Source organism: Bos indicus, chromosome 20 (assembly GCF_029378745.1).
Source record: "Bos indicus isolate NIAB-ARS_2022 breed Sahiwal x Tharparkar chromosome 20, NIAB-ARS_B.indTharparkar_mat_pri_1.0, whole genome shotgun sequence".
Taxonomy (NCBI): Eukaryota; Metazoa; Chordata; class Mammalia; order Artiodactyla; family Bovidae; genus Bos; species Bos indicus.
Window position 1 is genome coordinate 58,196,780 of NC_091779.1, and position 27,506 is coordinate 58,224,285.

Below are 27,506 nucleotides of genomic sequence, written 5' to 3' on the forward strand. Positions count from 1 at the left end.
TTGCAATTGTCATCTACACTTTGCCTTTCTTTTCATATTTGGCACCTTGGGACCTGCGGGCTGAGAAGGAAGTAGCAATAGAAGCAGTTATATAGTCTTGACACAGACCTAGGTTATTCCCTAGGTGTGCTTGGGTTTAGCCCACGTGAAATGTTATTTCTGTGTCAGTTCAAGTTGACCTTTACTAGTTAGAAAGATGATACTGAAACAGATCTTACTTTGAACTTCAAACCTTCTCCAAACCTGCCATCCCCTGGGCTTTTTGTTGTCTGCAGGCTTCCTAGCACTTTCCTCTTAATTCCCCTCAAAGTCACAAAGTGTCAGATCAGATCCTGCCCAAACTTAAAGAGAAGGAAGTGGTAGAGCCCTGATCAGTCAGTGGGAGCCTGTAATGACTGCAGTAACTCAGAACCAGTTCTGAGCCCTCCTCATTGGAACCTGCTTCACAGACCAGAAAGCTGTGCTTTGTGACTCACACTGGTCCCCGTTCCTGGTATTCACCCAGATTTCCTGCCAGGCCCATGAACCAGTACACTAGTCTTCAGATAATTGGTACGAAACAAATGCTATGTGGTCACTGGTTCTGCTTAAAAACCTCACTTGGTCCTGGGCTCCAGGTTAAGTTACAATCATTGTATCAATCAAAGATTCATTAAACTTGTGCTACTAAGGTTGGGAGGTGGGTGGGTAAAAAGTCTATTTCAAGAACGCCCAGGAAGTCATAGGAACCAGAAGTAACCTAATCCTGAATGTATCTCATGCCCAAATCTCTCCTTCCCGGCAGGCATGGACCCATGCTGGCATTCTCTTAAAACACAAATACAGTTTCCTGGTTGGATGTGCCTCAATCTCAGATGTCATAGCTCAGGTAAGTGTGGTGTGTGTCAAAGCTGCTCCTTTTAGGTGATGGGCAGAAATGGCCGACGCCTCATCTACATCCATCCACTCTGCAGTGCATCCCTACTTGATTCAAATCAAACATGGACTTTGATAAAAGCTTGTTAAATGAATGAGCAAACGAACCCTCCCGTGATTACAGTGTGTAGAACCTTGCGAAAAGCGGGGATTGTAGGAATTGAATCTCACTATCAGAGGTTTTGACCTTTATTGTTAAGGCTCTTGCATTTGAAATGACTCTAAAGCCATGGCTAGCACGTGGTCACAGGGCCACGGTGCACCTGATGGGGTGGACACCCGGGCTTCTGTGTGGCCAAGTCACCCGGGGCTGGGTTTAGAAGAGCACGCCTAGAATTTAGTCTTTAATTGTCATTGCCACTGGGTAATTCAGGCATCTTTCCCGCAAACTTAGAATCAGGAAATTGAGTCTGAGAACATGTTCTGTCCAGTTTCCCCAGGGTCTGGCACCAGCCCTGGTGTCCATGCTCCATCCTTTTTCTTCCATCAAAGATATCACGACAGACTTTAGCAGAAGATATTTAATTGCTATCGTCTGTAAGTTAGACTTAGTTCCTACAGTTGGGGATTTGGAGAATGATCTCTTTATGGAGAAGGAGGCAGACTGATTTCTAAACTTGCTTTCCAATTCTCAATTCCGTGCTAGGAACATGTCCACATGGTTCTTCCTGGTTTTTCCCTGCTGAGCATGCTAGTCTTTCAATCACCTTTTTAAAGTAATCTACTGTTCAACTGTTAGTACTCCCTGAAGGCCAAGAATTAAATTTCCAAATTAATTGCATTGACTCCATGGATCACTATTTAAAGTAATTTAAATTGCTTCCTGCTAACATTATGTGTGTGAGTCTGTGTGTGTATGAGTGTGTGTGCATTTTCTAGCACATGCCTGAATACCCACTAACATCATTCTTTGATGTATCTTTGTTAATTTTCTTATTGAGTTATTGGAGATTTTTTGCTTGGTCTTACTTTTGATTCATCCTCTGAGGGATGAACTGAACTGCCTCGTTCATGCTAATCACTTACTTGGAAATTAAGGGAACACCTCTCATTTTCAACATGAGCATGGACGCCTGAGTAAGCATTTGTAGATGTGGTGTCCTCAAAGGCAAAAAGGAAAACACACATCTTTGCCTTAGATAAATACAGCAGGCATCCAAGAGTAAAAGAAAGAAATCATATCCCTGAAAAATGCTTTCCCAGTATGCCCACAGCCTTCTTCCTTCTTAATTTTAAAACTAGTACTGACCCCTGCCTGCTGGGAGGGCTCGAAATTTCAGAATAAACCTACCTGGTTATTCGGGGCAATGGAAGTTGGATTCAGGTGCCATCTGACCTCGGGCTGTTCCCGGTGATATAGTTATTTTAAACCTTATAGCCTGAGTCCCTACCATGGTTTGGTTGAGGGAATAAATTCAGTTTTGGTTCGTAAGTCCTTGGCTCTCACTCCCACCCTCAACTTCATTCCTCTCATTACTTGAAAGCATTTGTGAATTACCAGATCTGGTAATGAATAAATAGATCCCAGGCAAAGTCCTTTTTTAAAAACATTTTTAAAGGTTTTTTTTTAAATTTTTTAAATTATGAAAGTATGATAACGCATTTACAGGAGACTTGTAAAATCCAGAACAAAGTTACATACAGTTTCACTATGTATTACAATTTTTAAGTAGATGAATTAAGATCTTTGGTTGGAGTTTCAATATCAAGCTCTCAAAAAATTAATAAAATGAATATATAGAAAAGTAGAAGAATATGGTAGACCTGAAAAGCACCATGAACCAATTCAACATAATTAAGATTTGTACAATTTTCACACAGAAGTAGGATACAAATTATATTCAAGTTCCCATACACTATAAACTAAGAGACATTGGAAATATCCAGGGACATAAAACAAGGTGCAAAAATTTCATGGTCTAAACGTATTGAAATCATGTAGAGTCCTAGGCAAAGTCCCTTGAAATACCAGCTTGGCATAGATAGGAAGGGAGTGATCACCAATGATAGCATGAAAACAGTTTGTAATGCCTGAGTGTCAGTGCCAACTCCTGTTTAAAAAGTAATTTTTAGTAAGCTAATTAATTTCATGTCATAATACAAAAAAAGCTCTTGGTTTGGTTCCAAAATGATACAGTTTTCTGTGTCACCATTATTGTAATAATCATATCTTTTGTATATATTTCATGATCACCTGGACTTTCTTAGCTTGCTCAGTGTTAAATGAAACTTTTGGCGGCTGGGTGGGGCGGGTTCTTGGACCTCGCTGGAACCTCTAGTTCTTTCCTCTTTCTGCTATTTTCGTCAGCCCTGGCCTTCTGAAGTCAGCTCAGGCCCCAGAGGTGGGATCCCAGGATCCCAGTTGAGTAATCTGGCTGTACTGCTGTAAGTCCCCTTGTCTCCTGCCTTTCCATCGCAGCCTGCTGCCGAGATCCCAGTCCTGAACCACCCAATGGTGTGCACCTCGCACCACTTGCACCCAGGCAGCAAGTGCTCCTGCAGAAAGTTTCACAGTGGGACAAACTGATCGCAGGACACATTCACAATCCCATCACTCACCTCAGCTGACTCTAGTGACCGTGTCCGAGCGTCTCCACCCACCTCACTGTCCCCAGCAGACCTCACTGCCCACTTCACTGAGGAGCTCAAAGCCACATGCCTACTTTCAGACCCTTGCATCACCTCTGCTGTCCCCATTACAGGAAAGCACATGTCCCTCCTTGGTCCCAGGCCACTTCTTCCTCCGGTGCCTCTGAGCCCGTCCTGTCCCGCTTTCTGGGGAACCTTATTCATCAGTTATCAGTGACTCCTTCTCTCTCTCCTGGATCATTTCTCTTGACGTGGAAACATGCTCAAACTTCTGCCTTCTTAAAACAACCACAACCACAGCATCAGCAACAAGCTTTTTCTGGCTCCCATGTACCTCTGTAGCTACAATTCTATTTTTTCACAGCCAGACCTTTCAGAAAGGTGGTTTCCACCCAGGGTCTCCATTTCTTCCCTTCTCTTTCCTTCTTTTACCTGCTGCAGACTGACTTCCGCCCCATCAGCTCACCCACACAGTTCTCACTAATGACCTGCCTGCCATTGAATCCAGTACAACAGTTTCCATTGACTTCACGGATGTCTCAGTAACTCTTCATTCTGTTGACTGCGCCCTCCTCCATGAAACACCCCTTCCCACTGGCTCTCACACCACCATATCGTGGTTTTTCTCCTACTTCCGGCAGCCCAGGTCATCTATTGATGTGTAAATGCTGAAGTTGCTCAAGACCCATCCCTCCTCACTGTGTATTCTATTCATGAAGAATCTGATGGTTGCCCTGCATTTATACCATCTGTAACATGACTGATATTCACCAAATAATTGTCTGCAGCCAAGTCCTCTGCTCAGGGCTCTAGACAAGGCATCTGAATGTCTCTATGATATTTCCACTCAGATCCTTCAAAGGCATCATAAGCCTCCATTCATAATCTTCATGATCTTGATGGCTGCATTTTTGAATGAACCTCTGCCCCTGCCATCTGCTCAGAAACCCGGGAGCCACCCTAGCAGCACCCCTCTTCATTCCCATCTGTCTAAAACATTTAATCCTAGATGCTTCCTTAGCCCACTTCTCCCCATCTCGGCTGCTCAGTTCTGAGAGGTCAGCTCTCCCACCTGGATCCTTAGAGATGCCTCCTGTGCCCTGGCCTGCCCCTCTGCTCTGGGTCTCCTCCCTCCTTCCCCACTGGGGCCACAGTAATCGATTCTCAGTGACATTCTGGCCACCTCACCCCCTCCTCAAACCTGCTTTCAAATTACCTCCTTGGTGTTCTTAAGATAAAAAGCCAGTATCCTGATCACAGGCTGAGAGGAGCTGAAAACCCACTGGCCCTGCTTCCTCCCCAGCCCAATCACTCTCCTCTGTCCCCTTGCTCTCTGCCCTCCAGGCCCCGGTCCTCCCTTCCAGACCCAATGCAGCCGAGCCCCTCCCCCTGGGGGCTTTGCCTGGATCCTTCTGCCCGGAAGGGAATGCCCTGGCCTCTGCTATCCCCACCAACCACTGGCTCCCGCCACCTGCTGCCAGCCAGCTGCCTGGGCTCTGGGTCTCAGCTCAGATGCACCCCACAGGGCGACCCTCTTCACTCCACAGCCTCCTCCTCACTCCCATCATCGCCACCCTCTTCCCTTCACCGGCCTTGTCAGGGGTTGACCATGACTCCTGCCTTCCCTGTGAGGCTGTCAGCTCCAGGAGAACAGAGTCTGGGACCACCTTATCCGTCACTGAATCCCCAGCCCAGAGCAGGCTCTCCCTGGGAAAATCCTCACTACTGAGTCTGTAGGTTCCGCTTGCAAAATAACCCAATACAGTTTTGATGGCTGTATCAGATCTGAAAATCTTAATTCTAGATTGAAATGCAGAAGGGCCAGCTGTTGTTTTAAATTGATAACTGACCCAGCCCGCAGTGAAGATGTAAGATGTACAATAAGTGTTGGACCACACGGCATCAAGCTGTTAACAACACAGGGGAGGCTGACAAAACCATCTGGCCTTGGACTGGTCTGGGCCGAAAGTCTCCTGCCCGCCTCTGTCCCACTCTAGCCCACTCTGCTCCTCCTTCTGGTCCTCTCCATACCTCCCCCTCCTTTTTCCTTCATGTCCAGATCTCCTTCTTCGGTTCTGCTCATCTGGCCATCCTGATGGCGCCACCAGGAGCCTTCCTGGACTTGGCAGAGGAGGGGTTCATCTTTACATACTCATTTTCCCTCCAGCGTGTTCTCAGTCTCTAAACACTGTCATCTTCGTTAACGCCATAGGTTTGTGTATGTCTAATGTGAAGCCTGCTGCAGATGTACTAGTCCGTTTGCACATTAGGGCCTCTGAGAGGTCTTTGATTAGTTAGCAAAATAAATGGGCATCTTGGCCACATCACAAAACTCAGTCTTCTGTTCCAAACACAATAGGGCCTTAACAAGGCTTTGCCCAGCTGGTCTTTGCCATCCTTCAATTAATACAGAACATTTGTTCCCCTGGGAAGCAGCAGGCGTGGAGACGGTCACGGGCATCTTTCCTTCCATCAGTGGGCTCCGCTGTATCCTCAGTGAGCATGAACGTGAGTGTGTGATCCTGAGCGTGAATGGACACTCACATCATCCGTGCTCCGGGCAGCCAGGTCCTGCCCAGGCAGCCGGGTCACGTAGCTCTGTCGTCTGCATTCCCCTGCGGGCATCTCTGACAGGTTCTGTCGCATTTAGTGGTTTAAGAACAACAGCCCCGGCACACGTGTCAGGTTGTGGGATAAGCTGACCACCTCTAACGTCTAATACTTTTCATTCCAAAGTCCCTCTGGATTGCTCTGTTCCCTATAGCAATTGAATGCACACATTTGATGAATCATGCTCATTCTCCAGCTTCTTTTTTAACTTTCTGTCACCAGTAGTTTCTTGAGAATGCAGCAATCAGAATATGCCTCCTTGGGTCAGACTCACTTAGCAGCAGTATATTTCACAAGCCTATCCTTCCATGGATGATTGGCTAAGAAGGTTGATGTAGCTCAGATCCTCTCTCCCCTCCCCCATTTTCCTACCTCAGCACCCTCCATTCTTCACCCTCTATTCCTCAGGGCTCCTCCCAAGATGGGAATCCCAGGACTCTGCCCAGAGGCTGGACTGATTCCCTCATTTCTACAAGATGGGAAGTTAAATGGTTTGATAAATTTGCTTTCGGAGCCTGTACCATTCAATAGAGATTGACACTTTACTATTATTTCAATCCCTGCTGACTTCGTATTTTTCTGACCTATGCCACCTTTGTAAGTCCATATCTTAAACTTTGATTCTCTGCTTTGTAATTAACACTGACGGCTTTCGCAGCATGTTTAGTGGAATCCAGGGTATAAACGTAAATGGTCATTTTTCTGTGGCCCGTTGCTCTTCACTGTTCTGTCCTTTGCGGAAGGTCACTTAGGTCCTCTGGCGTGGATTACATGTACACCTGGGGGGGCATCGTTTAGGGTCTGGGAAGCCAAAGCTTCTGGACAGTCTTTAGCAATAACGTTGACCAGGTGTGCAGTTGCCTTAAAAGAAGTACTTAGTGGTGAACATAACAGAGTGGCTGTGTGTTCTTCCAGTGCTTCCCAAACATCTGACCCTGGATTCTCCCAGAGAAGCGTTGAGCGGTAACCCCAGGTCCTGCTCTCCTCACCTTCAGTGTCAAGGCTTCTGCTCAGACATCCATCTCAGTTCCGGGTGCAAGAGTTGGGCTGGGCTTCTGTTAATTGGTTCTGTCCTCTCCCTGATGACTGTCTGTTTCTCCTCCTCTCAGGTCGTTTTTGTAGCCATTCTACTTCACAGTCACCTGGAATGCAGGGAGCCGCTGCTCATCCCCATCCTATCCTTGTACATGGGCGCCCTCGTGCGCTGCACCACCCTGTGTCTGGGCTACTACAAGAACATCCACGACATCATCCCGGACAGGAGTGGACCGGAGCTGGGGGTAGGTCCTTAGTCCCCGAGGACAGCCTGTCTGTACATCCGAGGGGAATACAGTTTGATCCTACCCCTGTGATTCGACATATCAGCTAACAGGCAGGTGCTCTGGGATGTCATATCCCAAGGTCAAGTGCTTGGTAATGTCCACAGGGATAAACAGCTGGAGAGCTGATGAACTGTAGAGATGGAAGAGAGACCTTAGAGGTCACTCTCCAGCCTTCTTATCTCCGTACAAGAAGACTGAGTCACGGTGAGTCATGTCAGGCGGAGGAGGAGGCACAATGTTGATGGTTCTTCTTACTCTGTGGTCAAAAGGAAGTCACTCTGATCAACAAAGATTTCAGGAGCCCTGGTACCATTGAACTCATATTTGTTTAATTTCACATCAGGGATCCAGACTGGGTTTGGGCTTTCTGTACTGGCTAAACACACTCATTCAGGTACCTTCTACACAGAGAGTTGGGGAAGGTTTAGGTGACACAGGAAATTTTAAATATGGCCTGTGGCCTCAGTCAGCTTTATGTCCCATTTGGCTTAGTCACCAACACAGGAACAATATTCAGACAAGACAGCACAGAGACCACAATGGGAATACAAGAGCTTCCCCTCTGAGGCTGAGAGAAGGAAGAGAAGGATGTGGTCTCAGAAGCCCACAGAGATTGGCCTGTGCCTCAAAAGGTGAATATGGTACAAGCAAGGTATAATCTTACCCAGATGCCCAAAGCATACTTTTCATCACTGGTGTAAACAGTATCTGATTTATATGTATGCTAATCTTCTCTACCTTCTAATATCAGTTGGGTTGGTATCTAGCCAGCTATAAGGCAAGTAGACATGACTTTGTATTTATATATAAATATAAATAGACCACTCTATCCCTGGGTTGGGAAGATCCCCTGGAGGAGGGCATGGCAACGCACTTCAGTATTCTTGCCTGGGAAATCTCATGGACAGAGGAGCCTAGTGAGCTACAGTCCATGGGATTGCAAAGAGTCAGACGTGACTGAATGACTAGCAATTTCAATTTATATATATATATATATATATATATATATAAATTAAGTACATTACCACACTCTAACCCTGATCCCACCTTTGACCATATGTTACTTTTGTCATGTCAAAACAGTCCTTGTACTGACCACTCACCTTGATCTGAGGTCAGGCCATAAATAATATCAGATTGAGATATTTCCGTCATGAGGACCACCGTATCAGATTGGTCTTGATGGTAGCAACCCATCCTAACACTCAGCTGCTAGCAAAGGGAAATAAAGTGACTGAGATGGCTCCAGGATGCAACACTTACCTTTATGAAGGCTCAAAACCAAAGTCACTTGATAAAAGCCAGGTGTTAAAGATAGTGCCTATCTTTGCTGTGGAATTGTTAATAAATAGCCTTCTCTTTACTGTGCTTTTATTTTGCTTATGCTTGTGAACATTTACATGTCAGAGCCTTGAGATTAGGAACGTCTGTCATAGACTTATAGAGTGCCCAAATAATTAGGCACATTTGTGACCATACTGATTCCAAAATAAATTACAATAATGTTTTACTTCTACAAGTTACCTCTTACCGACATGGCTTCTAGCCAGTCCGTTTTATGATATGAACAAGAACTTTTCCCACCTGTTTCTCGGGCTGTGAAGCTGGGTTCTGCTTGGGTTAGCGTTGCCCTGTTTAGACAGTAGTGGTTTGAAGCCATCAAGCTTAAAGGTGTGTTTTGATTTCACGGGAGCTTGCCAGCTGTCTAAGTTCAATTCTAATAAGACTGTACATTTTATTTTAATTCAACTTGGCTTGTCTACAGAGGCTTTTCCTACATTATTTTTAAGTATAGTGAACTGACTCATGATTGACATCAAAAGAAAAGGCTTTGACTCCGAATTATTTTTTTCTGTTCTTCTTCTCAAGTTCAGCGAACTTTTATCCCATTTTGTTGATACAGGGAGATGCAACAATAAGAAAGATGCTGAGTTTCTGGTGGCCTCTGGCGCTCATCTTGGCCACACAAAGAATCAGTAGGCCCATTGTCAACCTCTTTGTTTCCCGGGACCTCGGTGGCAGTTCTGCAGCTACGGAGGTAAGGCACCTTCTGGGAACATGGGTGCCCAAAGTCACCGTGTAACAAATCGGGGCGGGGAGATGGCTGACAAATTTGTTTCCAGTTCCTCTTGAGAGCTAAGAAATTCTGTGATATTACGTTCTATGATACCTTCACACAAGGAAGCATTGAGGATCTCCATCCGTGACTTAGAATGATGTGATTTTGTTTTATTATGAGTATGGAAACAGTGACAGACTTTATTTTCTTGGACTCCAAAATCAACTGGACGGTGACTGCAACCATGAAATTAAAAGACACTTACTCCTTGGAAGAAAAGCTATGACAAACCTAAACAGCCTAATAAAAAGCAGAGACATTACTTTGCCAACACAGGTCTGTATAATCAAAGCTATGGTTTTTCCAGTAGTTGTATATGGATGTGAGAGTTGGACCATACAGAAGGCTGATCACCGAAGAATTGATGCTTTTGAACTGTGGTGCTGGAGAAGACTTCTTGAGAGTCCCTTGGACTACAAGAAGATCCAACCAGTCAATCCTAAAGGAGATCAACCCTGAATATTCATTGGAAGGACTGATGATAAAGCTCCAATACTTTGGCCACCTGATGCAAAGAGCCGACTCATGGGAAAAGACCCTGATGCTGGAAAAGATTGAGGGTGGGAGGAGAAGGGGAAGACAGAAGATGAGATGAGTTTGAGCAAACTCCTAGGAGATAGTGAAGGACAGAGAAGCCTGGCGGGCTGCAGTCCTTAGGGTCGCAAAAAGTCGGATGCGTCTAAGCGACTGAACGAATATAATGAGTATGGAAGAAGATATTTTATTCTTCCTTCTCTTTTACCACATGAAAAAACCGAGGTAAGGACGCAAAAGTAGCAAGAAGCTGGACTGTGTTAGAATCCAGGTTTTCTTTCTCCCACTCAATGGCCTCTCCATTTTCCCATGGAGTCAGCATGGAGCCTCTTCACTGTAGTCATAGAAGACGATGGGACCGGCCATGTGCAGAAGTACCCAGAGGGCAAGGGCTGATGCTTCTGTGTTCTGCCCACCTCCCTCACCTGTCGTTGCTCTGCCTCCTGCATGTGCCACCCAACCCACCATGGCTTTCTGCATCTTTGGCAACCTGCCCTCCTTCAAAGGAGAGTCTCCTCTGTTTACTCACAACTCAAGAAATTGTTCGGGAAACTGGCAGCTCCTCTAGGGAGAGAGTCGAAGCATTTTTTAATTTTTTTCCATCATGCCAGTATGGTATAAACAAATAGAAAGACTTAGTTTGTTTGCTCATCTCCTGCCTTCTGGGGAATTAATTCTGGCTCTGGGACTGCTGATCCTTCAGGAAAGCCTGTGGCCGCTCCTGAGGGCCTCCTGTTTACACAAGTGCCCTTGCATGCACTTTCAGCACGTCTCCAGGCCGGGGTCTCTTGCCAGGTTCCATGTCCCGGGAAGCAGCTCATGTTGGCCTGGAAAGAGAAGTACATAAATCACAAGCCGAATGCTTTCTCTTGCCTCCGTGGGTTCCTGGATTTTGTTTTCTTGACTCACAAATGTCCTCTGGGGTGGCTTCTGTAACACGGCAGCTTTTTAACCTAATACTTTTGTTTCAGCTGTCCTGTAAAAAGCATGGGACACGTCCCCCCCCACCACCACCAATCACCTGTGTGCTAGAATTCCATCTTCCCGTAAAAATAAAAAAACAACCAAGACAATTTGTATGTTAAAATCATTTCTAAATGGACTTCAGTGCATAGAGACAGACCTCAGCATAGGGAGACAGAACTGACATGAATTAACTGTCTGCTTCTGATGGTGTTGGCGCTTGCATACATCTTGTTGACTCCCAACAGCCCTGTGCTGTGGTTGTTGTTAGTCTCGTGGTTTTGCTGGAGGAACAGAGAGGGGGCCTGAGAGGGTTCATGCTTCACACACACCTGGGAAGTGATGGAGTGATGCTGGAATCCAGATCTGCCTGATTCTACCACTTGCTCCTCAGAGCAGTGTCTTCACCAGCTAAAGACCTACCTCACTCACATTTCTGGCATCAAAATGAAGGGTGACTGCAACCATGAAATTAAAAAATGCTTGCTCCCTGGAGGAAAAGCTATGACAAGATCAGAAAGCGTAGTAAAAATCAGAGACATCTCTTTGCCAGCTAAGGTCTGTATAGTCAAAGCTGTGGCTTTTCCAGTAGTCACGTACAGATAGGAGAGTGGGACCATAAAGAAGGCTGAGTGCCGAAGAATTGAAATGTGGTGTTGGAGAAGATGCTTGAGAGTCCCTTGGACTGCAAGGAGACCAAACCAGTCCATCCTAAAGGAAATCAACCCTGAATATTCATTGGAAGGACTGATGCTGAAGCTGAAACTCCAATACTTTGGCCACCTGATGCAAAGAGTTGGCTCATTGGAAAAGACCCTGATGCTGGGAAAGATTGAAAGCAGGGGAGGAGATGGGGACGACAGAGGATGAGATGGTTGGATGGCATCACCGGCTCGATGGACATGAATCTGAGCAAGCTCCAGGAGTTGGTGAAGGACAGAGAAGCCTGGCATGCTGCAGTCCGTGGGGTCGCAAAGAGTGGAACGAGACTTAAGAGACTGAACAACAACAAAGAAATGAAAGTCTCCTATTCCTGGAAGAACCTGTTTGGCTTCCTGTGAGAAGTATTAGTTGTCTCAAGTTAAACATCAGAATTGGGCTCTCCTGGGCTGAACAGACTGGAAGGGAGTTGAGTGGGGTGGCGAGTACTATAAAGCCATGAACAGGTGCGCAGCTTCCCTGAAGTACAGCATGGAGGCGGAGAGGTGGTCCCTGAGTGCCGAGTGTTCAGACAGCAGGGGTGGAGCTCAGAATCGAATCTGGAGACTCAAGAATCGGGCTAGACTAGAGGGTTCTGTCTGGCTCCGTGAGAACCTGGCAGACCAGGGTTGAAATCTTGGCTTTTCAATCGGCGATCGGGGCCTGGATAAACGTATCTAAAACAAGATGCATACCCTGGACCTGCTCAGCCCGCTCCCCAGGATGCAGGGGGCCTCTGCCCCTTCCTCCGGCTCCAGGGCCGTTCCAAGGCTGGCCATGCTGTCACCCAGGATGGAATGACCTGTCGGGGGACCTGTAGCTGAGTGGGCTCGTGCTGCCACGTGGCAGGCGGCAGGCAGAGGCTGGAGATGCTCTCTGCAGATGCCTTGCTAACTGCCTGCTCTTCCTCTTGCAGGCCGTAGCAATTCTGACAGCCACATACCCTGTGGGTCACATGCCGTATGGCTGGTTGACGGAAATCCGTGCTGTCTACCCCGCTTTTGACAAGGTGAGAACCTCCTGCAGCGCGGTTTCCAAAACACTCTCTTTAAAATTAGTGTTTGAGAGACAGCAGTCTCCGGTGATGGAGACCTCAGTGTCTCTCAGCCTCACCTCCCTCTTCAAGGTTGATTTAGCATTGGGGCTGGCGGAGGTAATTGTGGAACACGTCCCTCAGGAAATCACAGAGGCGAATTGATGCTTGCCTTGATGCGGCTCCCAGGACGTGTCTCCAAACTGGTCCTCACTTCTAGGTTACTCCTGTTGAGAAATTATTTGCAAAAGGGAAACGATACTCTCAAAAAAATTAATATATTGTTTTCGGTTCTGTGGTTTGTTGCTTTTTGTTTGTTTTTACTGACCTCATAGCTGATGTGAAGGTACAGACAGTTGTGTGCTTGAGTTCATAAGCTAATGGCTTTCTTTCAAGGGAGTACATGCACACCCTGGGTCCAGGCTGGTTCAGTTCAGTTCAGTTGCTCAGTCGTGTCCAACTCTTTGCAACCCCATGGACTGCAGCACTCCAGGCTTCCCTGTCCATCACCAACTCTTGGAGGTTACTCAGACTCATGTCTATTGAGTCAGTGATACCATCCAACCATCTCATTCTCTGTCCTCCCTTTCTCCTCCCGTCTTCAATCTTTCCCAGCATCAGGGTCTTTTCCAATGAGTCAGTCTTCACATCAGGTGGCCAAAGGATTGGAGTTTCAGCTTCAGCATCAGTCCTTCCAATGAATATTCAGGACTGGGATGAACTTATTCTAGCTGAAGGCTTCTGCTGACATTTCAGGGAGGCACATAAGTCTTCAGACCTGTAACCTGAGACCAGGTCAACACTGACCTGCAGATCATTTGAGAAATGCCTTTTTCATTCAAGCATAATTATTTAAACATTCAACCTAAAGCAAATAAGTAGAAAAAGAGACCCCTCCCCCAAAAGATGGTATGCAATGTTTTAAAATGAAAAAATAGGAAAAAAGCAAACAACGTACCCCTTGTACTCATAATAGCAACTGTTTGGATTTATGTAGAACTAGCTCAGAGTCGGAGAAGGCAATGGCACCCCACTCCAGTACTCTTGCCTGGAAAATCCCATGGACGGAGGAGCCTGGTAGGCTGCAGTCCATGGGGTCGCTAAGGGTCAGACATGACTGAGCGACTTCAGTTTCACTTTTCACTTTGATGCATTGGAGAAGGAAATAGCAACCCACTCCAGTATTCTTGCCTGGAGAATCCCAGGGACGGGGGAGCCTGGTGGGCTGCCATCTATGAGGTTGCAGAGTCGGACACGACTGAAGCAACTTAGCAGCAGCAGCAGCAGCTCAGAGTCATTGCTGACATCATTTTAATATGGTCCCAAAAGAGCCCTGAGAGGTGACGAGAGGAAGTGTGTTCACCAGCATCCCCAGCAGATTACCTGCCTCTCTTCCCCAACCCATAATCAGTCACCTGTGAGTAGCAGCTCCCCTCCAGGCAAGACAGGGATCACCCCCACACAGCCACACATGAGAGAGGGAGGCTCTCGTTCAGAACTCTTTACAGGGTTGGAACTTCCCCAGTAAACAATGAGCTGGTCGCTCCACTGCTTGCCAACATTCACTTGGAGCATCAGAATGCAGAGCGTGTCCTAAAAAATGCCTTTGATGCCTGCTTCCCAGCCCTTTGAGAGTGGACTTCAGAAGGTCTGAGTCACATGCAGCAGAGAGCTATGTTGGACTGGGTTTAAGCCAATCTATGGAGGGAAATCAGTATTCTCATGTCAAGGAACACGTGTATAGAAATAAGTCCTCGAAAACCAAGATGGATATAAGTCTTCTTGCTAAATGTTTAGCTCTTGGAGAATAAGACTATATAATAACATCCAATCGGAGAAGGCAATGGCACCCTACTCCAGTATTCTTGCCTGGAAAATCCCATGGACGGAGGAGCCTGGTGGGCTGCAGTCCATCGGGTCGCTAAGAGTCGGATATGACTGACCGACTTCACTTTCACTTTTCACTCTCATGCATTGGAGAAGGAAATGGCAACCCACTCCAGAATTCTTGCCTGGAGAATCCCAGGGACGGGGGAGCCTGGTGGGCTGACGTCTATGGGGTCGCACAGAGTCGGACATGACTGAACCGACTTAGTAGCAGCAGCAATAACATCCAATAGCAGGGTTGTACTTGTGTTCAAACCTCCTGGTTGTGAGCGTCTCATCTGAAATTGGTTTTGGCTACCTTGAAATGATTAAACTTAACAATACAGCCCTGTACAATTTCGCTAACAGCAGCCAAGAAAAACATTGTTTTATTCACGATCACAGAGGTTAGATGCTGTGAAAAAAATCCCTTTAAGGAGCATCCCTTAAGCTCGATGCTGGAGGAAATCAGGATCCTTGTGAAACCTCCCCGTTGTCACCATGCATTCCACTGCACTTCCCCGGCCATTCCCATGAATGCCGTCTATTCACCCAGATCTTAGACACCTCTGTGTGGACTTCCGGAATTTGCTGCATTGACAGTTGAAAATCCTTAGCCTGCTTGTGGGTTCCAGACTTAGAGATTTAACATTTCTCGCATATCTTCTGATGTTTCTAGCTAAACAGGGAGATGGGAGAGTTTTTCACTCTTCCACATTCTCTCTAGTGTTTGTTTATCATCTTGCAAAAGACTGTGTGTCTGAGAAAAAGCTGACGGGGCAAGCAAGACGAGACACTGATGCTGAGCTAATGATACATGCTGGTTTACTCCAACCATACTGGCAAACGTATTTGCTGTCTTAAAAATCAAAGCACACTTGGGGGAGCTGGGGCCTGTGGCTGCCACCACGAAGGGGCGGGGGGCAGGCATGTGCATTCGGAAGAGGGGCCTCCTCCTCACCCAGCCCACCAGGGGACCATCCTCGTGGATCCCTGGGGAGAGCAGATGAAGAGATGTCCTCCACACTGTGGTGGGCACTGTGCCAGCACAGCAGTCTGTTTTCCAGGAAAAGCAGGTGTGCTTTAGAGACCGGAGTGAAGAAAACGGAAACCCCTCCAGGGGTTTGCGCTGGCAGCACAAACAAGAAGGGCTTCCAGAGACTGTCTCAGCCTCTGATGGGAAGCACACATCAAAAGGTCTCTTGCAAGTGGGACCTGTAACACCTCCACTTGTACATCTGTCATTAGGCTGATGTGGGAGCCAGGGGCTTGTCATTTGTTTCCGTGAGTCAACTCTGGGGCTCGGTGGATCCATAATGAGGCGGGCGTTGTTTTTCTCAGCTGCTGTTCATAGTCGAGGGCCGGACACACGACCCTCAATCAAGGGTTTTGATTGAGTGGCGGGTACACTTAGCAATGACGCTGAGATGGCATCATCCAGCCTCGGGGATGTGTCAGAGGGCCCCTACATCCGTGTGCTCACATTTCAATTTAACAAGGGCTGTTTGAGCATCTTCTCTACTTAAGAAAGGTGGTGCTGAGTTGCAGGAGCTAAAGAGATGGGTAAAACATCCAGTCCTTTATCTCAGGGAGCAAATGTGCCCCTCACAGGAGTCTTGACATGTGGGGGCTCAGCTGCCCCCTGATGCAGACTCAGTTGCCATCCTTGACTGCAAAGCCCAGGGTGGTCGGACACTGCAGGAAGTGCTGGGGCCCTGAACGAGGTGGGTGGGCACCCAGCACCCTGGAGAGGGGACTGACTCTGGAGACACTGCTGGGCAATTCAGTCCGGAGCTCCCTCTGGTTAGCGATCACATCCAAAAACCTGACAGCTGTCTGAGAGAGACGTCCAGTGGCAGCCGTCTTCGAAGCTGTCCCTTGACATTTGTGCTTCAGACGCGTCAAATCAAACAGAAACGAGATGCTCAGTAAGAAGCATGAGTGGTCAGCCCAGGATAACCCGGAGCCTTTTCTTGCCCCCCCTCTAGAATAACCCCAGCAATAAACTGGTGAGCACGAGCAACACGGTCACGGCAGCCCACATCAAGAAGTTCACGTTCGTCTGCATGGCCTTGTCGCTGACGGTAAGGACAGACCCACCCCCGCCCCCGCCTCTGTGTCTGGTTTTAGAAAAGAGGAAATTGCCATTTTAAAGGGAGAAGTCTTGTATTCCATAATGCAGTGCTGTGCTGGATCAGGTGACAGCCTCTCCTAGATATTTTCATCCCAAAATACAAATGACAGTTAATCAAGGATGGCATCAGGTCTATGCTTCTCCTGGTGGCTCAGACAGTAAAGAATCTGCCTGCAGGCAGGAGACCTGGGTTCGATCCCTGGTTTGGGAAGATCCCCTAGAGAAAGGAAATGGCCATCCACTCCAGTGTCCTTGCCTGGAGAATTCCTTGGACAGAGGGCCTGGCAGGCTACAGTCCATGGGGCCGCAAAGTGTCGGACACGACTAAGCAACTTTCACTGGGTCTAAGAACTTCTGGCATTTCTGTAAGGGGCTTCCTCCTGCTGAAGAAGGCAGGCTTTGCCTTTCTTAATGATATTCTGTCTTACTGAATAATTTCCAGCCCATCTTTAACACCCAGAGTCAACTGTCTCTTTTCCAAATTTAATTGGTATGATTTGTTTCATGGGTAAAAGTTCCTTTCTTTGTATGTTTACACTGCTGTATCCTTCCTATGGAGCCATGATTCACCACACACTTACCAGGCACCTACAGGATCCGAAACCCTGTGCTGTCTTCAAGGATAGAGGTGTGAGCAAGAGTGGATAGCGCCTTCTCATTGGCAGGGCCTGTCGGTGGCGCTGCACAGCCTTAAATAAGTAGTACACACCCTTCCTTTATCAACTCACCTGGGCAGTTCAGATGTAGGAGATATGTTCAGAAAACATGAGAAAAAATTTCAAAATGCTCTATAATCCAAAGCACACAGTATATAATTTAAGGTTGTTTGTAACATTTATCAACAGCAGCAAGAAAATAATAATGGCATTCATAAACAACTCCACATCGTAGACTGTGCTCTGTGAGTTTTAAAGATGGAGATGAGAAGAGGATAAGATGAAATAGGGGTCTTTTGAACTCAGTTCCTTGTTTGTTGTGGTGACTACATATTTAAGTCCTGTAGAAATTCTCCTTTTTTACAGCATAATGGAAAAACCATAACAAATAGCTGAGTGTGTGCAGTTCCCATCATAAATGACTGGTACCGAGGACATAAGACAAGAAGAGGTTTGGAGACAAGTGATGACAGGAACATCATGAGCGTTGTCACTGGCCATTATCACAAGAACCACTTAGCTAGATGAGCCCTAAGAGGGGTCCCTTAAAATCAAGTCTGACACACATTTTAAACTTCGCTTGGATTAAAAAAAAAAACCCATAGTTTAATATTTGATCCTTTGACCCAACACCTGAATAAACTCATCAAGGACAACACGAGGTCTATAGCCCATCACCTAAGCCCTCTGACACTGGGTCATGACTCGGCATCCTTGGCCACTCCATCACCCCAGCCCAGCCCTCCCTCTCAGTCCGTCCCCCATGAAACTGGGAAACTGCAAGGGGATGTCAGAAGCATATTCCAGGCCACCTCCCCGGGGTGGGGAGACCCCTGACAGCACAGCTGCCTGAGTCAGGTAGCCCAGCAACCCTGTTCTCCTGGTTCTCCTGGTTGTATTATTTCTCCCTACAGTGTGCAGATTTTTCCATAGTTCCCTAAAACATTAGCAAAACACTGCACAACCTTGAAACCATTTAAAAGAGGATTTTAGGAAAAACAGAGGTTTCTATTCCCGGAGCAGACCTCAGCTTTTGGAGCCTGTGTTAAGAGACTGGAAGTTGGTTCGGATGCCAGGGTCTGTGACTTGGACACCATCCAGTTCCAAGAGCTGGAAGCTTTGGGCTGTTGCTCACTCTGCGGTCAGGGTCTGGCTCCCCTGTCTCCTCTCACTCCACGTGGACCTCCTCCCTCAGTTACGGTCAAGTCTGATGGAGAACCTTAGCAGACTGAGTTTACGGATATTCCTTCCTTCCTTCAGTTCACAGGCAATACTCTGTACTTCTAAAATAAAAGCAGCAAGTGTATTTTGAAGTGATAACCATGTAAAAGCTAGAAAAATGCTTCAATTTCCCATAGGTGTTATTTAATTTTTAGTATTAGTTATTTAGTTTTAGCTATTTAATTATTCTAATCCTACCATCTGTGCGTGTGTGCTAAGTAGCTTCAGTTGTGTCCAACTCTTTGCAACCCTGACCCTGTGAACTGTACCCTGCCAGGCTCCTCTGTCCATGGGATTTCCCAGGCAAGAATACTGAAGTGGGTTGCCATTTCCTTCTCCAGGGGATCTTCCTGATCCAGGGATCAAACCCGAGTCTCCTGCATTCACAGGCAGATTCTTTACCACTGAGTGACCTGAGAAGCCCAGATTACAGTATAGGGTAAATTTGACTTTTTAAAAGGTCTTCCCAGGAGGCTTGGTGGTAAAGAATCTGCCTGCCAATGGGGTTGCAAAGAGTCACACATGACTTAGCAACTTAGCAACAACAAATAACTTTTATGTGCACTGGGAAACCAAAAAATTCATGTGACTCACTTTATTGCAATATTCACTTTACGGTGATGGCGCAAAATAGTTCCAAGAGATGTCTATACATGTATTTAATAAAGCTTAAATTTTAAATCATGCTTTTTTGCAATATTCACTTTACTGTGGCAGTAAAAAGTCAAAGTGTGAAAGTGTTGTGTCTGACTCTTTGTGACCCTATGGACTGTAGCCCACCATGCTCCTCTGTCCGTAGAATTTTCCAAGAAAGAATACTGGAGCGGATTGCTGTTTCCTTCCCCAGGGGATCTTCCTGACCCAAGGATTGAACCCAGGTCTCCTGCATTGCAGGCAGATTCTTTACCATCTAAGCCACCAAGAAAGTCTAGACCAAAACCTGCATTATCTCCGAGGTCTGCCTGGATAGCACCAGCTAGAAGCCCGCCTTCCAAGCTCCTTCTCCAGGGCCTTCCTCTGCACTGTGCTGTTCCAGCAAACAGGAACAGATAGCTGGCCCTGAGGCCAGGGCTTGCCGGCACGCCTGAAGCAGTGGTTTCTTCAGCAACACAAACGGTAGTATTATGGTGTGTCTCAGATGGTGCTTCCCAGGTGGTGCCAAAGAATCTGGCTGCTAATGAAGGAGACGCAAAAGGTGAGTGTTCGATCCTTGGGCCAGGAAGATCACCTGGAATAGGAAATGGCAGCCCACTTCAGTATTCTTGCCTGGAAAATCCCATGGGCAGAGGAATCTGGTGGGCTACAGTCCATAGGGTTGCAAAGAGTTGGACACGACTGAGCAAGTGAGCACAGCACAGCAGCAGATACGTTATCTTTATAATGACTCAATCAACTGGTCCTCAATCAGTCGGCTCTGACATCTTGGCTAGAGGCTGGCCTGTGTGCATACTCAGTCATGTCCTACTCTTGATGATCCCGTGGACTGTAGCCCACCAGGGTCCTCTGTCCATAGGACTTTCCAGGCTAGAATACTGGAGTGGGTTGCCCTTTCCTTCTCCAGGGGATCCTCCTAACCTAGCGATCAAACCTGCATCTCCTGCATTGGCAGGCGGATTCTTTACCACTGAGCCACCAGGAATTGCCCTTAAAAGATATATAGAAAAAATATAAGGGTTTTCCCCTAAATTCATTGGTATGCTGTCACTTTAGTGCATACAGCTTTGTATAGCGCTTACCATGTTCATTCTTCACATCTATTATTCCTTGTAGGCCCTGAACTTCCCTAGGCAGGGTCTGTGGGTTAGTCACCTTTTATCCCCAGGGCCTAGCATCCTGCCTGACACAGAAGGGGCACAATAAGCAAAACACAAACACAGGAATCAATTAATACTTACCTGTGTGATCAGGATCAGAAAGGTGCCGATGGCATTCACCCCTCCTGAGCCACAGTCTCCTTATTTATACTGAGGTTATCTTCTTTTTAAAGCTCTTAAGAGGCCTTTTACTTGAGAGTCTATTTTCACCTTTTTAATTTTTAAACTACATAGTATCAGGAAATTAACATTGCAGAGCACTTAGGATAGACACATAGTGCTTATTGCAGTGGGCGATATTCTGTACCAAGTGCGAGCCTTCTGATGGTTCCAGAGCTTTCTACGCATTGCCTAGGATTAGAGCACTTTGCCAAGCGCTGGTCCTTTGGTCATTAGTGACTCTTCTCTCCGGGACTTTGAGAAGAGCTGGCGCCACAGATGTTGCAGACACTCAGTGACCCAGTGATGCTAACTGCTTTTTGAAGGAAAACCTGTACTTTCCAGAGCAGAAACTCATCTTGCAGTCAGAACGGGCCCATTCTTCAGGCCCTGACATGTTCAGTTCAATATCTGTCTTTGCCTGTGAAAAATACTTTTGACAGTTAATAAGAGACCCTGGTGCTGGGAAAGATTGAAGGCAAAAGGAGAAGAGGGCGACAGAGGATGAGATGGTTGGATGGCATCACTGATTCAAGGGACATGAACTTGGCAAACTCTGGAAGATAGTGAGGGACAGGGAGGCCTGGCGTTCTGCAGTCCATGGGGTTGCAAAGTTGAACACAACTTAGCAACAACACGAGACTAATATTTCAGCATGCTACAATGCATGTATATGCTTATACCCGAGTACAGATTTTCAATTTAACTTAGAGTGAATCCCTGACTCCGAAAGTTCATTCTTCCCTCATTTTCTTATCTGAGAGTTTGTCTGAACCACTGGGCTTCAAGACAAGCAGCCCAGAATGCCTTCTGCCCAGTTGGAAGAGGAAGTGGATTTAGGAGAGTGTAAGGTAGGAAAGCAGAAGTTTGTCCCAAGGAGCATCTTGCTTCCCTGCCTTTAGGAAACTTAGAAAATCACTGATTGGCTTCTTTAGACCATTTGATGGGAGTGAGGGTGAAAAGGGAGAGCTTTAGCTGATCTGAAAGATCAACTTCAAAATAGTAAGAACCCTCTGATAAAAATTAATCCCCTCATAGCAACAAAGGAGCAGACATGATGCAGACCAGGGTCAGCAGGGTGACCGCAGGCGGACACACTGCTGTTTGGGGTGAAGGAACGCACAGTTCAGAAATATGCTCTCCTTAAGTAAGGTTGAAAGAACAGCTTCAGAAGGCGTGCCGCATGGCGGGAGCAGGTGTGGTGCAGCGGCCACTCAGAGGAGGCCAGCGATCCAAGCTGTGCAGGACAAGGTGGCACCACGAAGAACAAGGCTGTAGCTGGCGCTGGGGTCAGCAGCAGGCAGCCAGGTTGGCCCAGAACCTTCCGGCAGAGCCATGGTCTCCGTCCCTAACGTTACTGGTTATAAAGCCCCATGACACCCAGTGTCCTGAGAGGCTGCGTTTCTCTAGTAGACACTTGTGGTGATTGCAGACAGAGGGTGGTGGCCATGAGCTGGTGAAGGAGGCAGGTGTTCCTTCCTCTTGGGGAGAGGAACTGATAACGCTAAACTTACAGAAACACAGCCCCTTGGAACTGATCACAATTGCCCCCTGAATCCCAGCCTTGGGGACAGAATAGAAACCACTAACCAGGTAGGATATGTCTTTTCAATAGGCTTTTTAGTGCAGAGAAGCACTCCAAAAGGTACCAGACCCCCATATTCCTGGATGTGAGGCCACTGTGGTGAAGTGAATGGATGAGCTTGCTAAATGTACCCAACTCGCCAATTTGGTACCCCAAACGCGTGGTCTTTTTTTTCTAAAGTGTTAGTGGCTCAGTTGTGTCCAATGTGACCACATGGACTGTAGCCCACCACGCTCTTCTGTCCATGGGATTCTCCAGGAAGGAATACTGGAGTTGGGTTGCCATTCCCTTTTTCCCAACCCAGGGTTCGAACCTGGGTCTCTCCCTCATTGCAGGCGGATTCTTTTACCATCTGAGCCACCAGGGAGTGGTTGGTTTTTTTTTTTCCTAAAATTCATAGCAAATCATATTAAGTAGGCAAGTTTTAGCAGCTTTAGATGATTTTAGCTGACCAGTTTCCATTTTTACTTCACAATGCCAGTTTTTAAACATCTGCTGTTTTCTTATGCTCTCTGCCGCTCTAGTGTGGGGGAGCCGTTGCCAAGAGAGGGGGCCCTTCTGTCTTAAGAGAGGTGGGGAAGAATCCCTGCAAAGCACAGGCTTGGCTGCTGCTGAACCTCCCTAACCCCCTTCATAGAAAATGGGAATGGTGTCCACCCAGAGGGATGTTGGCAGGAAGAGCCACCAAAGCACTTGCGTGCGGTGAACGACCTGACGGTCACACCCAGCACCCCTGGATGTTGAACCCAGAGAGGCCAGAGGGGAAGAGCTAGGAGCAGAGGAAAGGGAGAGACAGAGTCAGAGCAACGGAGAGTGAGGTCAGCAGGGAAGGGGAGGGACCGCAAAGCCCGGGAGGGAAAGGGGCGCTGGAGCGTCAGAGGAGATGGAGCAGAGTGGCGGAGGTGGGTTTGGCAGACAGCAGGGAGGATGGGAAGGCCCCAGAGACCCCCCAGTGCCACCACACCCCCCACCCCGGGCCTTGCCAGTCCTTCCAATAGCAATTGGTGTAAACCGTGTGCGTGCTAAGTCGCTTCACTCATGTCCAGCTCTTGGTGACCCCATGGACTGTAGCCTGAGAGGCTCCTCTATCCGTGGGACTCTCTAGGCAAGAATACTGGAGTGGGTTGCCCTGCCCTCCTCCAGGGCAATCTTCCCAACCCAGAGATCGAACCCAAGTCTCTTACATCTCCTGCATTGGTAGGCAAGTTCTTTACCACAGCCTGGGAAGCCTGCTGTGAACTTTAGAAGAGTTTAAAAGAGGCAGGTTCTTAAGAAATGAGTAATTGCAACAAGTTGTCAATGGGCTAAATAGACTATCCACAGGTTGATGTGGGTGAACTCAGCTGTTTCAGGAAGGCGGGTATGAAGGGGTTCTCTCGATAGGCTGCTGCAGGGTGGGCTTCGTGGCCCCAGATTCAGATTCTGCTGAGGTTATGGGGCCGTGCCAAGGCCTCCAGGCTGCACCCCACTGGCCTCCCCCAGCTCCAACAAATGGAGGCTGTTTGATGGCGGCGGTGGTGGTAGTGGTGGGGTGGGGAGTGTGTGTGTGCGTGTGTGTGGCGGTCACTTAGGGCAGAGAGAGAAGGCAGCCTTGCTATCCAACCATGTGGTTGCTGCTGTTGTTCAGTCGCTCAGTCATGTCTGACTCTTTGCAACCCCATGGACGGCAGCACACCAGGCCTCCCTGTCCTTCACCATCTCCCGGAGTTTACTCAAACTCATGTGCATTGAGTCGGCGAAGCCATCCGACATCTCATCCTCTGCCGCTCCCTTCTCCTGCTTTCAATATTTCCCAGTATCAGGGTCTTTTCCAGTGAGTCGGCTCTTCGCATCCAGTGGCCAAAGTATTGGAGCTTCAGCTTCAGCATCCAACCAGAGCATCTCACAGTAGGATGCAGGAGTATCTCAGGCCAGTGGCTGTTACTACTTAAGGATCTGGTTATTTTTTAAAAGAGATTTAAAATAGGTTTTTACCCTGGATCCACCCTGAGCCTTGCTTTTTGACGTCAATGGGTGGTAAAAAGGGAAAGTATGACTCTGTACACAATCCCAAGTGTTCTATTCTGATGGTTATGGGTTGAATTGTGTCCACCCCAAAGTTCTGTATTGAAGGTCTAGCCCCAGCACCTTGGAATGAGACCTTATTTGGAAATAGGGTTCAGGTGAGGTCCTGGTGGGTGGGTCAGGTGGACCCCTGTTCCATCTGACTGCTGTTCTTGCAGGGGTGGGATATGGATACACAGACACAAGGAGGGTGCTGCCTGGAGACCAGAGTGATGCTGGATGCTGCTGAAAGCTGGGAGGCCTGGAGCAGACCCTTCCCTGGGCCTTCAGAGGGAGCGTGACCCTGCTGACACCTTGACTTTGGTGTCACTCCCGGACTGAGAGATGATAACGTGTTGTTAGGCTGCCCAGTTTGCAGTGCTTTGTTACAGCAGCTCTAGCAAACTCTGAAAGAGAGGCACCCTCTTGTCATTTAAGGCCACATGGATTGATTGACCAGACCTAACTAGTCAACTAGGGGCTTCCCTGGTGGCTCAGTGGTAAGGAGTCCACCTGCCAATGCAAGAGGTATGGGTTTCATCCCTGGGTTGGGAAGATCCCCTAGAGAAGGAAACGGCAGCCTGCTCCAGTATTCTTGCCTGGAGGAGCCTGAGGAGCCTGACAGGCTACAGCCCATGGGGTCCCAAGAATCGGACACAATTTAGTGACTAAACAACAACAAACTATCCAACTCATTTGCTTTCTTTTGAAATGCCCCACTTACTATTTCCATAAGACTTAGGTATTCTTGTGTTTCCAGCTTCTTGAGGTAAGGATCTGAGTGTAGGAATTGCTTAGAAATATTCTTCTTGCACATTAGCACTGTCCCAAGCTCCAGCAGTAAAGAGTCTGCCTGCAATGTGGGAGACCCGGGTTCGATCCCTGGGTGGGGAAGATCCCCTGGAGAAGGAAATGGCAACCCACTCCAGTACTCTTGCCTGGGAAATCCCATGGACTGAGTAGCTTGGTGAGCTGCAGTCCACGGGGTCGTGCAGAGTCAGACACGACTGAGTGACTAACACACTTGTCAAGATTTATGTGTTTAGTTACATCCTTGCAGATGGGGCTTTTGGGAGGGTGTGGTTGGCATCATAGTATCCAGTAGAAGTACCAGTGTTCAAGTCGGGTCCCTTTGCTTTTTGGGTTTATTCTGCTTACCATTAGTTGAACAATCCAGTGCTATCTCACCCACGCCCTGCAGACCCAGCATCACTAACCCTGAAAAGTTGAAACACGTTCACAATTTTCAGGGAAGAAATTAAGTTTCTACTATTTTATCCAGTTGTGTTTATCCTTTCCCGTCCCCCACCCCAAATTGTCTCACGATCTTGATCCCTTCTGCTGCTTCCTGCGTAAACAGTAGTATCTGATTTGGCACAAAATTGTAAAATTACTTAGTTTCAGTTTCACCTATCAGTAGACACCTGGGTTCTGCAAAGAACAGGTGCAGGGCGGCCACCTGCAAGGGCTTGGGAACCAGGGGGAAGACGCGTGCATTCTCCTCCGGCTTCTGCAGGTGCTGCCTGCCAGACCCCAGCCTCATATCGAGGATGTGGTTCCCAGGCTCCACTCCGAGGCTCTCCCGGTGCAAAAGCAGATTTATTAGAGAAAGACAGCAGTCAGGAATCATTCCACCCAGTAGCCGAATAACCCAGTGGGGATCAACTCATAGACTTCCAGGAATTGTATTTTATGTCTGTCTGTGGCTTTTTAAAAAAACGTTGTTATTCATCTCAGCTTAAAGACTGAGATGCCTGCACTTCCCAGGTGGCGCTAGTAGTAAAGAACCTGCCTGCCAAAGCAGGAGACATAAGAGACATGGGTTCAATTCCTGGGTCAAGAAGATGCCCCAGAGGAGGACACAGCAACCCACTCCAGTATTTTTGCCTGGAGAATCGCATGGACAGAGGAACCTGGTGGGCTACAGTCCATAGGGTCGCACAGAGTCAGACAGGACTGAAACGACTTAGCATGGATGCATGCACGCACAGTTTAAAGATAACAGAAATAGGGGAGCATTTTTCTTCTTATCTGATGGGCCTGTTATAGCATATAGGGCCCAGACATTGGCTTGGTCAGGTTGCATGGTCCAGACCCTTGTGGACAAAACGGGGCCATGGTGTTGGTGGCTGAATGGCTTTCCGATTTCAGCATCTGCTCTCACTCCCTGGTGCTTTGGGCCATGAACAGGAGCACCTTCCTGGTGGCCTGGAACTCTGATGTCCGGTAGATCCATGCTGACAAGGACATGCGGGGAGTCAGCAGAGCCAATGTAAAATATCTTAAACACTTTTTTTTTTGTAAACTATCTCAAGAAACACTGAATAGACTTATTGAAATGAGCACATGAGGACAGAAAACGCTGATTGGTATGCTCAGTTGGTCATTTTGTGTTGAGGGAAGATAGAGACCACTGGACCCAGAAATAAGAGAAAACAATCAGGTATCATCCTGGTTACACAAAAGTGTTTCCCAACAGCATGGCTGTTGTTCACGCAGTCGTGTCCGACTCTGCAATCCCATGGACCATAGCACGCCAGTTTTCCCCGTCCTCACCATCTCCCGGAGTTTGGTCAAAGGAACAAATCACACACTGGTACTTCTATCGGATGCTGTGATACCAACACCCTCCCACCCTCACCCCTCGACACCCAAAAGCCCCATCTGAAAAGACATAATTAAGCACATAAATTTGGGAACAGTGCTGACCTGCACAAACAATATTTCTAAGCAAACCTTGGATTCAAGTTCTCACCTGGAGAAGCTGGAAATATACAAGAACAGAAATGTCTTAAGAAAACAGTCAGTGGAGCACTTAACACCCGCTGTACCTCGCCCAGCACTTAGGTGTCTCTTGTATCTGCAGGCAGACTGAAAGAGTGAATGGAGAAGTACAGTTGCCTTTAGCTAACTGATCCATGGCCTTTGCTGAACGTGTTCTTTTATTTTATCTTAAATAAAATTTTAGCTTAAAGGGTTTCGCACAATTTCCAGCTCTGGGTGGGAGTGCCCGCTTGTTCAGGCAGTGAAGGAAACACGATTAAGTTGCTTCAGGAGATTTTTCTGGGAGTCCTTTTGCACTCCTTCTGAGCCCAGGGTGAACCTCAAAGAACCGTAGTGTGATGCTGAGAAAAAACACGTGTGGCAGATAATAGTGCCTAGGAAAGCTGCGCATCGATAATCAGAAACCAGACAGTTCTCAAAGGCCCGCCTTTAATCCTCCCGCAGACACGGCTCTTAACCC

At 47.5% G+C, this 27,506-nt stretch overlaps 1 protein-coding gene across 1 annotated transcript in view; it reads left to right on the top strand.

Annotated features, from left to right (window-relative positions):
* ANKH (ANKH inorganic pyrophosphate transport regulator) overlaps positions 1–27,506 on the top strand; it is a 169,993-nt gene that overhangs the window by 117,376 nt on the left and 25,111 nt on the right. Inside the window, exons 4-8 of the mRNA XM_019982985.2 lie at positions 785–868; positions 7,224–7,394; positions 9,340–9,474; positions 12,668–12,760; positions 16,639–16,734. Coding sequence (XP_019838544.1) covers positions 785–868; positions 7,224–7,394; positions 9,340–9,474; positions 12,668–12,760; positions 16,639–16,734 — 579 coding nt within the window. The remainder of the gene's footprint in view (positions 1–784; positions 869–7,223; positions 7,395–9,339; positions 9,475–12,667; positions 12,761–16,638; positions 16,735–27,506) is intronic.